Source organism: Myotis davidii, unplaced genomic scaffold (genome assembly GCF_000327345.1).
Source record: "Myotis davidii unplaced genomic scaffold, ASM32734v1 scaffold223, whole genome shotgun sequence".
Taxonomy (NCBI): Eukaryota; Metazoa; Chordata; class Mammalia; order Chiroptera; family Vespertilionidae; genus Myotis; species Myotis davidii.
In genome coordinates, this window is record NW_006294609.1 from 1,558,485 (window position 1) to 1,574,610 (window position 16,126).

Below are 16,126 nucleotides of genomic sequence, written 5' to 3' on the forward strand. Positions count from 1 at the left end.
GTCCTGTCTGGGTGGTGGTGCTGATAAGTTTCTAGAAGAGGCCACTCTCCCCTTCAAGATAGCGTGGACTCCATGCCCGAGTCCTGCAGTCCGGAGAGTGCCCGCAGCGGTGGTAGTCTCTCCCTGTCCCAGGGATCCTGGTCTGCCAGCCTCTGCTGTTCCTGCAGGATTAAACTGTCCTTCCCTCACTCACACACACACACCACACATCCACACACTCTCCTTTTAAAAAATTTCCCCAAGCAGTCAAAATGACTGCTTTCGGGCAATATAGGTATAACACATATATATATATACCGGAAATGAAGGAGGGGGAGGTAACTACAATTATTAATAAACGCATTTATATGTTGTATAAAAAGTCACAAAATTCTAAGAAATTCTGTCATTATATACATCATTGTTTTTCTAATTGAAATTAAAAAGCAGTCAAAATGACTTCCTTGGGCAATCTAGTGTTAAGAAGCATAACAACTGGGGTGAATTAATTGGCAGACATTCTAGATCAGAAGGTCCTTGAATAACATCATTTTGTTATAATGTTGATAAGAAATTTAACTTTTGCTTATATCAATTAGACTATGGTAAAACTGGTTTCATTACATGTCCTTTTGCATAAATTTGAAGAAACCATCAATGACATTAAGCGAGGATTTACTGTATTTTCACAATAATGAATTAACAAGCTCTTAAAAATAAAAATCAGTGTAAAGGTTAGGTTATCAGGCTAAAATATTAAATAATCTTGTTAATAAAATTACAGTGTTCAAAGTGGCAATATTAAGGAAGAAAAATTAAAAATTGGAATGAGCAGCATTCCTTCACTAGGAAAGACAACTGAACATATCACTATGCTGCAATATATGTTTCTTAAAGTTCAGAACAGGGTACAGGAGCTCCTCCTTGTCCTTTCCTCCCAGGAACTCCAGTCCTAAAGCTATTAGGTGGGATCAGGTGACCCAATGTTCTCTGTGGGGTGGGGAGAACTACAGCAGCCCAGGGGGATACGTAGCATCCAAGTGGAGTTAAGAGTGGGCTCCAGACTGAGACATGGTCTAGGTGGGAGATGAAGAGGGAATCCATGTGGGTAGGCTTTGGTAGCCCAGGGGATTAGTCTGAGGAGGGTCAACAACGGATCCATGGATTATAGTGCACAAATCAACATTAGAGGTTGCAAAACGTAATTTTTCTAACTTTATTATTCCTTCTGCATTTATTGACTGGCATTCTTTTAAAAAAATGTATATATATTTATTAATTTCAGAAAGAAAGGGAGGAGAGATAGAACATCAATGATGAGAGAGAATCCTTAATCAGCTGCCTCCTGCACGCCCCCTACAGGGGATCGAACCTGCAACCTGGGTATATGCCCTGACCAGGAATCACATGGGTGACCTCCTGGTTCCTGGGAAGACTCTCAGCTGCTGAGCAACACCCAGCTGGGCCAATTTTAGAACATTTTTGTAACTGCAAAAAGAAAGCTTGAACCCATTAGCCGTCTCTTCCCTATCCCACTGGTCCTCGGCAACCACTAATCTGTCTGGATTTTTCTGTTCTAGACATTTCATATAAATGGAACTATACAATACGTGGCCTTTTATGATTGGCTTTCACTTACAAAATAATGTTCATCCATGTTGTAGCATGTATCTGTGCTTCACTCCCTCGTATTCCATGTAATGAATCTACTTCATTTTATTTCATCCATCATTTGGACATTTGAACTGTTTCTATATTTAGGCTATTTTGCTATGAATCTTCGTGTACTTTTTGTGTGGTCATGTTTCATTTCACTTAGGCATATACACAGGAGTGAAATCCTCACACTTACTCGACTTATTTTTTATTTATTTGTTTTTAAAATATACTTTATTGATTTTTTTTTAAGAGAGAGGAAAGAAGAGGATAGAGTTAGAAACATCTATGAGAGAGAAACATCGATCAGCTGCCTTCTGCACACCCCTTACTGGAGATATGCCCGAAACCGAGGTACAGGCCCTTGACCGGAATCGAACCTGGGACATTTCAGTCCGCCGCTCTAGCCACTGAGCCAAACTGGTTAGGGCTTATCTGACTTTAATTACAGCTATCCTACTTTGTATGAAGTGATATCTTATTGTGGTTTTGATTTGCATTTCCCTACTGACTAATGTATTTATTGGACATTTGTGTATTTTCTTTAGAGAAATGTCTATTCAGATCCTTTGCCCGTTTTTAAACTTGGTTATTTATCTTTTGGGGGATTTTTTTTGGTTATCTTTTAATTTTTGAATTGTAAGAGTTTATCATGTAGTCCTGGTATATCTTATTGCAGTACATGATTTACAAACATTTTTTCTCCTTTTGTGTGTTGTCTTTTCACTTTTTTGATGGTTTACTTTGTAGCACCCATTCCTAATCTTTTTTATGGCTTTATTAATTTTAGAAAGGAAAGAGAGAGAAACATCGATTGGTTGCCTCCTGTACGCATCCCAACTGGGAACTGAACCCACAACAGGGGCATGTGCCCTAACTGGGAATGGAACCGGCACCCTTACTGTGCATGGGACAACACTTAGTCAACTGAGACACACCAGCCAGGGCACAAATTCCTACTCTTGATGAAACCCATTGTTTTTCTTTTGTTGCTTGTGCTTTGGTGCCAATGTCTAAGAGGCTCTGCCTAATGCAAAATTGCAAAGATTTACTTCTATGTTTTCTAAATGGATTCTAGTTGTAGCTCTTAAATTTAGGTCTTCGATCCATTTTGAATTAATTTTTGCACATGATGTGAGGCGTGGCCCAATCTAATTCTTTTGGGTATGGCTATCCAATTGCTCCAGGACCATTTGTTGAATAGAGTATTCTTTCCCCAATGAATGATCTTAGCATTGTTATCGAAAATCAGTTGATCATAAACCTATGGGTTTATTTATCGCTCTCAATTCATAATATGACTACTCTTATGCCAACATCACACTTTTTTTATTATTACTCTATATTTTTAGTAAAGCTTGAAATTAGGAAGTGTCTTTCAACTTTATTCTTTTGTGAGGTTGTTTTCGCTATTCTGGGTCTCTTGAATTTCCACATGCATTTCAGGAACAACCTGTTCATTTCTGCAAAAAAGCCAACTGGGGCTTTGATAGGGACTGCATTAAATCGATAGATCACTTTGGGGAATATTAATACCTTAAAAGTATCAAGTCTTCCAATCTATGAATATGGTATATCTTTCCGTTTATCGTCTTTTAATTTTTTTTGCAGGTAGGAAACACCTTTATTAGTAGCCTTAATTCATTCATCATGTAGTGTACAACATGAATCCCATGTCCAGAGGAGCTGTATCAATCTTTCCTGACTGTGGCTTGCCCCTCCAGTCCAGATGCCAGGCTTCTGTCCATCATACCAGGGAAGCAAACCCTACCTTCCCAGGAGTTCCTGGAGTGCTGAGGGTCAAGACTGTCCCAGGATTGTGTAAGGCTGTCCTAGGATTAGAACTTCAGTCTCTCCCATCTTGGCTAGGGTTCTGAAGAAGACAAGGCAGGAGCCTGAATGATCAGTCATTGGTTTTATGATCATTATTTAAAAAAAAGGAATCTGAGAAGAGAAGTTGGGGTCCTTGGTCTGGGGAATCTCCTTGAGGCCCAATCAGCGGTGTTTCCTTGAATTCTGCAGACCAGGCCATGGTGCCCCAGTGTCCTGTCCGGTCTCTGGCTGGAGCTATAGGGTCAACTGAAGGTACACTCTTCCGAACAGCAGCGTGTTTCAGATCAGAGTTTTACCCACCAGATGTATGAAGGACAGAGGAAGTTGAGGGAGACGATGACAGTGCAAGGTGGGAAGTCAGAGCAACAGGCGCTGATAGTACTGTGGCTGGGACAGGTACTGGGCCTGATGTACTCGGTAAGGGTCATCTGAGCCTTCTGAAGATTTTCCATGTGCACTGGGTCTGAGAGGCCCAAGGCATTGAGTGTGAACAGCGTGATGGCCTTGAGGCAGAGGTACTTGGCTGAATCAACCTGCAGGTAGTACAGCTTGTCTACCTTTCCTGGAAGGTGCCTATCCAGTCCATTAAGGCTACAGGGCAATGGGCATGGCATGCAGACCAGTGATGGCCAGCAGTGGCGCTGTGTGCAAGGGCAGTACAGCCTGTGATGCATCCACTGGAGCTCAGGTGCAGCAGTGCCACCTGGTGGGCCACCAGCAGGTCAGAGAAGAAGGGCCTATGGCACACCCAACTCCACCTTGCTGAAAGCAGCTCTGTTGCCTGCTCGCACACTTGTCCATGCCCAGTACCACATCCACCCCTGCTGCTGCCAGCACAGAGCCCAGAGCCCAGGAGTCTACCTGAGGATATCCTGGTCTTCTTCTTCTTCTTTTTTTTAAAATATATTTTATTGATTTTTTACAGAGAGGAAGGGAGAGAGAAAGAGAGTTAGAAACATCGATCAGCTGCCTCCTGCACATCTCCTACCAGGGATGTGCCCACAACCAAGGTACATGCCCTTGACTGGAATCGAACCTGGGACCCTTCAGTCCGCAGGCCGACGCTCTATCCACTGAGTCAAACCAGTTTCGGCTTCTTCTTCTTTTTAAAATATATTTTTATTGATTTTAGAGAGGAAGGGAGAGGGAGAAACAGAAACATCAACAATGACAGAGAACACCGAAGGCTGCCTCTTGCACAGGATTGAGTCTGCAATCTTGGCATCTGTCCTGACCGGGAATCAAACTATGACCTCCTGATTCATAGGCTGACACTCAACCACTGAGCCACGCCAAGCAGGCTCTAGGTTTTCTTGAATGCACATTAATTTTTGTCAGACTGAATCCACATTCCTTTTTCTTACCTAAAACATCTGTAGATTTCCCTACTTATTTAGCTTTGCTACCTATTAAAATAGAAGTGTATATATAGACTAGAGGCCTGGTGCACGAAATTCGTGCACTGGGGTGGGAGGGTTCCCTCAGCCCTGCCTGTGCCCTCTCGCAGTCCAGGAGCCCTTGGGAGGATGTCTATCCACCTACTCACTGCTCTTTACCACTCAGCTCACTACTCCTTAGAATTGCTGTGGAGGCAGGAGAGGCTCCCCCCACCGCCGCTGCTTTCACCAGCCATGAGCCCAGCTTCTGGCTAAGCAGCACTCTCCCTGTGGGAACGCACTGACCACCAGGGGGCAGCCCATGTTGAGCGTCTGCCCCCTGGTAGTCAGTGCACGTCATAGCGACTGGTCGTTCCACCGTTCGGTCAATTTGCGTATTAGCCTTTTATTATATAGGATATGCTGCTCATATTCAAGGGAATTCTCAGGACTGTAAAGGATCTAGAGTTTTCCTGCTTACTGAAAATGCCTTATTTGGGTATTAAAGTCATTGAGGTTTCCTGAGTATTCTTCTTATGAAATTTATTTAAGAAAACAGTCACCAATGAAACAGATGATTATGTTAACTTACACATAATGCACATGATCCTACTTTTATATCCTTCCTATATAATAAAAGTCTAATATGCAAATTGACCAAAGCGTGGAACAACCGGTTGCTATGACACACGCTGACCACTAGGGGGCAGACGCTCAACGCAGGAGCTGCTCCCTAGTGGTCAGTGCACTCCCACAGGGGGAGCACCACTCAACCAGAAGCCGGGCTCACAGCTGGCGAGCACAGTGGCAGTAGCCTCTTCTGCTTCCGTGGCAGTCGGACATCCCCTGAGGGCTCCTGGACTGTGCAGGCTGGGCTGAGACAGCCCCCCCACGAAGTGCACGAATTTCGTGCACCAGGCCTCTAATATAAGCATAAAAGTACACATTATGGCCCAGCCCTTGTGGCTCAGTGGTTCAACGTCAACCTAGAAACCAAGGGGTCACGGTTTGATTCCCTGTCGGGGCACATGCCCAGGTTGCGGGCTGGATCCTCAATAGGGGGGCGTGCAGGAGGCAGCTAATAGATTATGTTTTTCTCTCATTGATGTTTCTATTTCTCTAAAAACCAAGAAACGTATATATTTTTAAAAGTACACATTATGTAAGAGCATAGAAAAAACTCTGTAAGAAAATACACTAATCTGTTATAGTGGTTACCTCTGGAGAGGAAGGAACAATGGGATGGAAAAGAGAACTAGCACTCTTGAATTTATTTTTGGCCATAAAAATATTTTCACATATTTCTGGTATAATTTTAAATATGAGTAAGAATAAATAAAAACATGCCCAGTAAAAGTTTTTTCAATATGTATCATCCTAAAAGTAAAGAACCTGCCTGACCTTGAGATCGCAGGTGGTGTTGAGCAGCAGGTTGGAAGGTTTGAGGTCACGGTGCAGTACATTAGCTGAATGGATATATTTTAACCCTCTGAGGATCTGGTAAAGAAAATAGCAGATATGGTCGTTGCTGAGGTGTTGTGTCTTCAAGAGCTTGTAGAGATCTGTTTCCATGAGGTCCTGTACTATATATCTGTTTGGACAGGTTAAGGTAACACACCAAACAGCTGGTCACACTTAGCAAAGCACTGAAAACAAATGAACCCTTTCCTCAAGCAGTTCATTATTACATCATGAGGACCATAAGGGAAATGAGAAACTGATGAAAACTTAGTATTCCTTTATGTAAGGAATCTGAAGTAGTTAACTCTTTTTTAGATCTCATGAGACAAACGGCATTATATTTGCTTGATAATGACCTATTATTTGCCTACATTAAGACCTGAAACAGGCTGTTATGGAAATATTCACCAATCTTGAAATCCTTAACCTTCTTGGTCTCCGAGTTGTCCAACATCAAAAAGCCCCTCCAACGCTTGTTGGAAAGAGCTGGGTGAAGGTGGTGACCAGCAAGCATCATACACTCCTTTCTTTGGCCCAGCAACAACTTGTAATGTCACTGTTCTTCTACCTCCCTTCTTGTTCCCTTCTCCTCAAAAATCAACCATAAAACTTTTGGAAATACAGGCCTAAAACACACTGCTATTAAATTCAACTCTCAATCTATCTACTTGACTTTTTAATTAATGTTAAGATCCCAAATAAGACTATGAGAAAGGAGCTTGTGCTAGTTTTGTTTCTCTTGCTTTCTTTTCATGTATCTAAGCATCTATAACTTTAGCTATGGCTAAATTATTTACAGAAATTAAGTTATAAGCCTTTGGCTTTTTGTTGTTGTTGTTTGTTAATCCTCATCTGAGGATATTTTTCCCATTGCTTTTTAGAGTAGAAAGGAGAGGTGGATGGGGAGGGAGAGAAAAAGAGAAAAAAAGAGAAGCATCAATGTGAGAGAGACATCCGTTGGTTACCTCTTGCACATGCCCCAACTAGGGCAGGGGATCGAACCCGAGATCCTTCATTGCACAGGCTGACACCCTAACCAGTGAGAAACACTGACCAAGGCAAGCCTTTAGCTTTTAACTTCACCATAATAGCATTTCATTAGTAATTATTTTGCGTTTCTTTTATTTTTTATTAATCCTCACACAAGGCTATTTTTCCATTGATTTTTAGGGAGAGTCAAAGAGAAAGGGAAAGACAGAGAAATGCCGATATGAGAGAAACACATCGACTAGTTGCCTTCTGCATGAGCCCTTGACCAGGGCCTATGTTGGAAGTATGTGCCCTTGATCAAATCGAACCCGGGACCCTTTGGTCTGCAGGCTGACACTCTATCCACTGAGCCAAACCGGCTAGGGCTATTTTGCCTTTCCTTTATTCATTTCTGTGTTCATATTAATGTATGTCTCCTACAGATTCATGCTAGATGAGACATGACATGGGATTCAAATGAAACCTTACTTGCAAACTTGTTAACAGAAAGAGATTTGATTTTTATGGCAAAAGGTAAAACAAGACAACAGTTGGTAGGAGCAGAAGGTATTTCACTTAAAATATGTTACAACTTAGTAACAGAACTATTTAAAAATGGAAAGGGCTGCCTAGAGATAGTGAGCTGCCTCTCCCTGGAGGCGCAGAATGCAAATTAGGCAAGCTGGTAGGAATCCTGCACTAGCTGAAACTGTAACTTTTCTGGCAGATCCTCTTCAGTATATTTAATGCCTTTATCTTCCAAATATAGTCTTTGCCCAGGTAGCATCCTTTGGACCTCCTTAGTCCAGATTTCTAAATGTTGGTCCTAGTTAATTACATAATTTCAGAGGAGAGTCGCCTTAAAGATCATGAGGGCTAGTCCAGCCGTGGGCAAACTACGGCCCTGTGGGCCGGATCCGGCCCGTTTGAAATGCATAAAACTAAAAAAAAAAAAGACCCTACCCTTTTATGTAATGATGTTTACTTTGAATTGATATTAGTTCACACAAACACTCCATCCATGCTTTTGTTCCGGCCCTCCGGTCCAGTTTAAGAACCCACTGTGGCCCTCGAGTCAAAAAGTTTGCCCACCCCTGGGCTAGTACCTTAATGTTAAAGATGAGAAAACGGAGACCTAAAGGTAAAATGATGCCAAACCGGTTTGGCTCAGTGGATAGAGCGTCAGCCTGCGGACTGAAGGGTCCCGGGTTCGGTTCCGGTCAAGGGCATGTACTTTGGTTGTGGGCACATGTGCAGGAGGCAGCTGGTCGATGTTTCTAGCTCTCTATCCCTCTCCCTTCCTCTCTGAAAAGTCAATAAAATATATTTAAAAAAAGAAAAAAAAGGTAAAATGAGTTTGTCTAAGATTAGGACTGTCTGGATTTGACCAGGTGATATCCAGAGTAGCCTCTCTCTCTTTGTCTACAACTTTTTCTTTTCTGTTTCATCGTCATAACAACTATATCTTAAATGAAGAAAGCATGACTAGAAATGGTATTATCCAAGATTTTCCATAACTACACATAAAGGAAATCTTTACTGAAATTGACAAGAGAAAACTGAATTTGTCCAAAGACACTAAAAACAGAACTGATAAAAAGCATCAGAGAAGCCGAAACCGGTTTGGCTCAGGGGGTGTGCAGGAGGCAGCTGGTCGATGTTTCTCTCTCATCGATGTTTCTAACTCTCTATCTCTCTCATTTCCTCTCTGTAAAAACTCAATAAAATATGTTAAAAAAAAAAAAAGCATCAGAGAAAAATTTTATATAATGCAAGTGTTATAGTAAATGGCAAACATATTACAATTTCCCTTTAAATGTGCTCTATATACTTTTTCTTTAATCTGGTAAGTCCAGGACATTTCAAATTACATTTACTCAACAAGGTACCAAGTACTAGAGCCCGATGTCTGCAAAGGATACACATCTTTCATTTGCTCGATGGTTGGCGCTCGAATAATATCATTGATTCCAATGATGTTCTCGTGTCTGAAGCGCAGGAGGATCTTTATCTCCCTCAGGGTTCTCTGGCAGTAGGTCTGGTGCTCAAAAGGACTGATTTTCTTGATAGCTACTCGAACTTTGTTGACATTATCATAAGCAGAGCTATAAAAAGGAAAAGGAAGGGGTAAGAGATAGCATTAAAAAAAACTCAGAATATCCTCGTAGAAAGAATGCAAACTGGTAAAGTATTAAATGTTTAACACCCTGGTTAAATATTTGTTTAATAGATGTGAAGGCAGCATGTATTTATCCACAAAAAGGCCCCAAACTATGGGAGATGCAGCTGGAAAAAGGGAGCAGAGGGCCTGGCCCTGGTAATTGTGGATGCCCATTTTTATAAACCTGGCAACATGGGTTTATGACACATACACGAACATTTCCCACTGTTTTTTTGTTTTGTTAATCCTCAACCGAAGATATTTTTCCATTGATTTTTAGGTCGTGGGAGGGAGGGAGGGAAGAAGGGAGGAAGAGAGGGAAGCAGGGATAAGGAGGAAGAAGAGGTGGAGGAGGAGGAAGAGGAGAAAAGAGACTGATTGTGGCTGCCGATCACACCTGCAACCCTTCAATGTGCAGGTATGTGCCCTTGAAGAGGAATCAAACCTGTGACTCTTCAATGCGCAGGCCAAATGCTCTAACCACTGAAATACCAGCCAGGGCTTTCTCACTGATTTTAACAGCAATTGCATTCTGGTGAGAGTAATCATTTCTGCCTCCAAAACAATTTCCTACTGTTGTTTCAAATTCCTCTGACTCAGCCAAAACATTCACATGACCATCAACTACATCTTCATCCATAACAAAATGGACCCAAGGGGACACACCTTGACTGTTTATCAAAATGACATGACTTTCTCTCCCCCTGGAAGAAATTTAAACAAGACATTTGGGTAGTGTTATAACAAAACCTATAAAGTATTTTTCAAAAAATACTTTCATAGCCCAGTTCAAAAAGGCCCAATTCTTTCCAAGTTGTCATTAAGGTCTGACCTAATAGAAATCTAAGCAGAAGCAATTACAACTATATCTTTAATTTTTTTAAAAATATATTTTATTGATTTTTTTACAGAGAGAAAGGGAGAGGGATATAGAGTTTAGAAACATCGATGAGAGAGAAACATCGACCAGCTGCCTCCTGCACACCTCCTACTGGGGATGTGCCCGCAACCAAGGTACATGCCCTTGACCGGAATCGAACCTGGGACCTTTCAGTCCGCAGGCCGACGCTCTATTCACTGAGACAAACCGGTTTGGCTATATCTTTAATTTTATGGTAAATTTGAATCTGTACAATCAGTATTCTTTTTTGCAAGAACGTTTCATATTAATAAATATCAACATCTGGCCCATCAAATGAAGCAATGAAATAACACTGACAGGCAATAAGACATTACTACTTCTTGTTTACTCAGGGTAAGTGCTAGAAATATAAAACAGTAAAATAAGTTTATTTCAAGTCTGTGCTTTTATAATGATATTTATCAGTCTACTTATTCAGAGAATTATTTGATACATTTGTCTAACTTTATCACAAAACTATACTATAGGGCAGTGATGGCGAACCTATGACACACCTGTCAGAGGTGACACACGAACTCATTTTTTTGGTTGATTTTTCTTTGTTAAATGGCATTTAAATATATAAAATAAATATCAAAAATATAAGTCTTTGTTTTACTATGGTTGCAAATATCAAAAAATTTCTATATGTGACACGGCACCAGAGTTAAGTTAGGGTTTTTCAAAATGCTGACACGCCGAGCTCAAAAGGTTCGCCATCACTGCTTTGGGGGGACCTTATCTTATCCAGTTTCAATTCTCCCACAATACCATTAATATAGTGCGCACAGGTGCCCCCAATACTTTGAAATCTATTTCCTTAAATACAAGAATCATTGCTTAAATCTTATTTTGCCTTGGTTTGCTGAATGAAGACCCAAACCACTGATTTGAAGGTAGGCAGGCAAAAGGATATATTAAGCAAGCTTAATCAATATTGGGAATAAATTTTATTTTACTATTTTTTTATTTTATTTTCTAATCCTTAAGAAAGAGGGGAAGGCAGAGAGATGTATCGATGTAAGAGAAACACATCGACTGATTGCCTCCTGTATGAGCCCCGACTAGGGCCCTGGCTGGGGAAGAGCTTGCAACCAAGGTACATGACATTGACCAGAATTGAATCCAGGACCTTTCAGTCTGCAGGCTGATGCTCTATCCACTGAGCCAAACTAGCTAGGGCAAGGGAATAAATATTTTTAAAAAATATATTTTTATTGATTTCAGAGAGAAAGGAAGAGAGAGAAAGATAGAAACATCAATGATTCATCACTGATCAGCTGCCTCCTGCACATCCCCCACCGGAGACCAAGCCTGTGACCCAGGCATGTGCCCTTGACTGGAACCCTTCAGTCCACAGTCTGACACTCTATCCACTGAGCCAAACCAGCTAGGCAAGGGAATAAATATTTTTAGAAATTAAAACTCTTTTAGGGAAATTCAAATCATAGAGCTTAAGTTCAACAAAAGGGAATACAGGTTAAAATAGTTGCAAATTATTGGTTTAAACTCAACACGTAAAATTCTAGTTTTCCTGAAACATGGTAGTCAAAGATGACCATGGCTATAAACTTGCTTTCAAGAACAAGACTGTTAGGGGGAGGGGTTTATGGTTAGTGTGCCCCTCCAATTACATCAACACTTTCTGTTTTAAGCGAGAAGTATGAGATCATTCTCATTTAGTTCCCACTTGAAAAGAAGGTGTGACCCTATCTATGGAATTGAGTCTGTTCTTGTCTGCTCTACTCCATTCTGCTGTCTTTTCGGATTACACAATCTGTTGTAGAACCAATCACAAACAGTTTACACTCTTCCACAATACTCTCCATTTGCTCATTTCTCCCTGGATTTCTCAGTTTTATTTTATATATTTATTGTTCTGATACTTGACAAATATATTTTATCAGTATACCTTTTACCATGGATTATTTGGTGTCTCTTAATATGTGTTAATTTTTTGTTGTTAATCCTCACCCAAGGACATTTTCCATTGATTTTTGGAGAGAGAGAGAGAGAGAGAGAGAGACAGAGAAGACACTGATGTGAGACACATCAATTAGTTGCTTCCAGAATGTACCCTGACTGGGGCCAGGGATTGAGCCTACAACCAAGGTATGTGCCCTTGACTGGAATCAAATCTGAGACCCTTTAGTCCTTGGGGTGACGCCCTATCCATTGAGCCAAACTGATTAGGACAAAAGTGTTAGTTTTAAAATAATGTTGGTATTATCAACCCCATTTTCTTTTTTTCCCCTCTAAGAACTTAATCCTTGCTCCTTCTCCCAACTATTGCTATATATGCTACAGCTTTTGCTTTAACCAGTTAATTGCCACAAGTCCAAAACGGAAACCATCCCCACACGCCACAATATTTTGAATTTAATTTAAAAAATCAACTTGCAATGAATATTATAAAAATAAATATATTACTCACAATTCGGGTGTTCTTGAATATTTTCAGCTGAAAATTCTCACAAAAAATGATTTTAAAGTTGGTCAGGGCCACTTAGGGAAAACAGTTTAATAGATGCACGTGTGGGAGGGTCCACAGTTTGCGTCTACAGATGCTTATGGTGTACAATGGGTTAAATGTGAGTTCTGTAAACAATTTAATTGGGATCTTAATCCAATCTGTGACTACACAGTCTTTGGGTAGATTAATTTTAGATATTCATATTTCTCTTTTAGCTGATAAATTTGATATTTTCAAAAATAAAAATTCAAGGTTAAATTGCTCAAGATTAGGAGAATAAAGAGTTTCCTAACTCATCCCTCTAAGGTGAATGGGAAGGGGTCAATACTAGAGGCCCCGTGCGGTGGGGGTGAGGGTGTCCGTCAGCCGGCCTACACCATCTCCAATCCGGGACCCCTCGGGGTATGTCCGACTGCTGGTCCCTCTCGCAATCCAGGACCACTGGCTCCTAACCACTCCTGCCCGCCTAATGCCAACTGTCCTCCCCTGCCGGCCTGATCTCGCCCCTAACTGCTCTCCCCTGCCGGCCTGATCGCCCCTAACTGCCTCTGCCTCAGCCTCCACCACCATGGCTTTGTCTGGAAGGATGTCAGATGTCCGGAAGATGGCCAGTCGAACCAGTCTAATTAGCATATTACCCTTTTATTAGTATAAACAATATAGATGAATCTTAAAATAATTATACTGAGGGAAGCCAGACCAAAAGAAAATTTCTTGCATTCATATAAAATGCAAACTAATCTATGGGGATAGAAAATAGATCAACAGAGTTGCCTGAGGCTGGTGGGAGGAACACATAAATTGAAACTAGATAACTTTTGGAGGTGATGAGTATGTTTATTATTTTTATCGTGTTGATAATTTCATGGGAAAGTCAAACTTATCAAACAGTACACTTTATGTGCAGTATATACAGTATTCTATATCAATTACTTCATCAGGGAGCACTCATAAAAGGAACCAGGGTTCTTTGGATGTGTGGTTTATTCCCAGGCCTGTGTGGGTGGGAACAGACAGATTCCAGAAATGTATTTGACCAGTAAATGTGAAAGTAGAAGCCCACAAAATTCTGGAGATTATTTAACATGTTTTGTGATCACTTAGGAAAGAAAGGGGAACCAGAATGACTCAGTTATGAACAAATCATCCTAAACTAACTTCATTTCCTGTTTTGATAGGGTTACCACAACAACACGAGAGTGATGCCAGAGTTGTGGTAAATTCAAACCTTACTTGTTAAGCACTTCCTATTTGTGAGACTTCATGTTAGGACTGGTGGCAAAAACAAATAATGATCCCAACTCTTAAGAAGCTTGCAATTTAATGAGGGAAGGAGGCAGGAACAGACAACATACATACATACTGCCTTTATCATAGTAAAACACATCTGAAACACCAGAAAAGCTGGGTAGATTAAGTCCAAATAAGGGTTTTAAGGAGAGGATTACAAGATGAAAGGCGAGCAGGCTTTCAAAAGAGGAGCAAGGTTATAAGTATAAAGAAAGACAAGGGCCACCACATGGAGAGGAAAATGAGCAGAACATACAAGGAATGACTGGCCCTCACCCAGCCATGCCCCTCCTCATGAGGGAGTTTATGGGATCCAGGGAACATGCCCATCAGGAGCTCAAGAATCCACCTGTCTCCCAAACTGGCTTCCAAGGCTGTGTGTATCTCCTGCACAATGGCTCTGTTGAGCAGAATGATCCTCCAGTGTGTGCACAAGGGGTAACCAAGGGGCAGTATTTGCAGGGTGTGCACTACACCTGGAATATCGTGTCATGTGCCCACGCACACAAGCTCAAGCTCACGATGGAGACTGCTGGGACTGAGAATAGAAGTGGGCTATGCTGGAGATCTGCTTGGTTTGAACCATTGGCACCAAACTCTAAACAGGCCCCCAAATATCAATTAAAACTTGACCTTCCAGGTCTTTAAGGTTTATTGGTCATGGTAAGGAGGGAGAATATATTCAACGTTTCTTAGTTTGATTTATATGGTATGTAGGGCTCCACTGTAGTCTTGATCCAGGCTAGCTTATATTGCAAACTTTTAATACTCTCTACTCTTGATCACATCTCCACCTTTCAAGATCTTATTTACTACCTTGTAAAAAGCAACAACAGTTAACATAGTTGATGTCATACTTTAAGTTTTGTTTCCCTCATGTCAAGACTTGTTTTTGGTATATATTATATATGAGGCAGATGAGTACTCAGCAGCAAAGTACATTAAAATACTTAAAAAACTTGGAATTCTTAGGAGCTTGAGGGTTTTGTTTTGTAATAAATGATTGACAGCACTCTAAATCTATCATATCTATAAGGATTATTGATGTTTTTTGTGATGACTAAGTTAGGATCAGAAATATCTAGGTTTATTAAATAACTTTCTCATTGTGCAGATGTAAATTGAATAAGCATTCAAACTGAGATCAAACAATCCTAAATAGTATTTACTTATGTATTCACTGTATATTATTGATACATTGCTTTGCTTTGTTTCCTGTATGTACATCACTCAAAATGTTTATAATTATTATTTGGAACTAAATGGTGGTAATAATGAAGTTTTATTAGCAATTCTTATTTTAAAATAGCTGCAATTTATTGAACATAAGCACTGCTCTATGTTAACATCTGTGGACATCTTTCAGAGGGTGGTATTTTAATGGTCACTTCAAAAGCAGGTAAGGTTTAAATATAGGCCGTCAATGAGAAAGACCTGTAGAAAGGAGAGCTGCAGGTGCTAAAGCATGGAAGGTAGAGTACAAGTGCTAGGTCATTCAATATGGCTGGAGTTTAGAACCCGCCCAGGGGAAAAGCAAAAAAGGTGATGCCAGACTGAGAAAGCCGAGAAATCTATACTTTTTTAAAAAAATTATTTTTATTGATCTCAGAGGGGAAGAGGGGAGAGAGAGACATCAATGATGTGAGCGAATCACTGATTAGCTGCCTCCTGGATTCCCCCTACAACCCGGGCATATGCCCTTGACCAGAATCGAACCCAGGACCCTTCAGTCTGCAGGCCAATGCTCTATCCACTGAGTCAAACCAGCCAGGGCAAGAAATCTATATTTTATTCTGATAATAGAAGAATCCTTGGACCATGAGAATGACACTATCAGAACACAGGTATTTCTATAGACTGAAGGAGGCTAAAACTAGAAATAGTTAAGACTAGTGAGAAGACTATAGTTGTAATTCTCAAAATATTTATACTCCTTACTACTCTGAAATTACAACAGTTCTTAGATCTGCTGCTTGAGCTTGCTATTGAAGGCATTAATAAAGAAGCACATACATTAAAGATGTATT

General features: G+C 40.7%; 1 protein-coding gene across 1 annotated transcript in view; it reads right to left on the reverse strand.

Annotated features, from left to right (window-relative positions):
- The window catches only part of MAPK1 (mitogen-activated protein kinase 1), a gene marked incomplete at its 5' end in the record, with an annotated part of 41,212 nt that extends 31,804 nt beyond the window's left edge, over positions 1-9,408 (reverse strand). Inside the window, 2 exons of the mRNA XM_006768963.2 lie at positions 6,246-6,435; positions 9,197-9,408. Of these exons, the coding sequence (XP_006769026.1) occupies positions 6,246-6,435; positions 9,197-9,408 (402 nt within the window). The remainder of the gene's footprint in view (positions 1-6,245; positions 6,436-9,196) is intronic.
- Between the last annotated feature and the right edge of the window lie 6,718 nt (positions 9,409-16,126).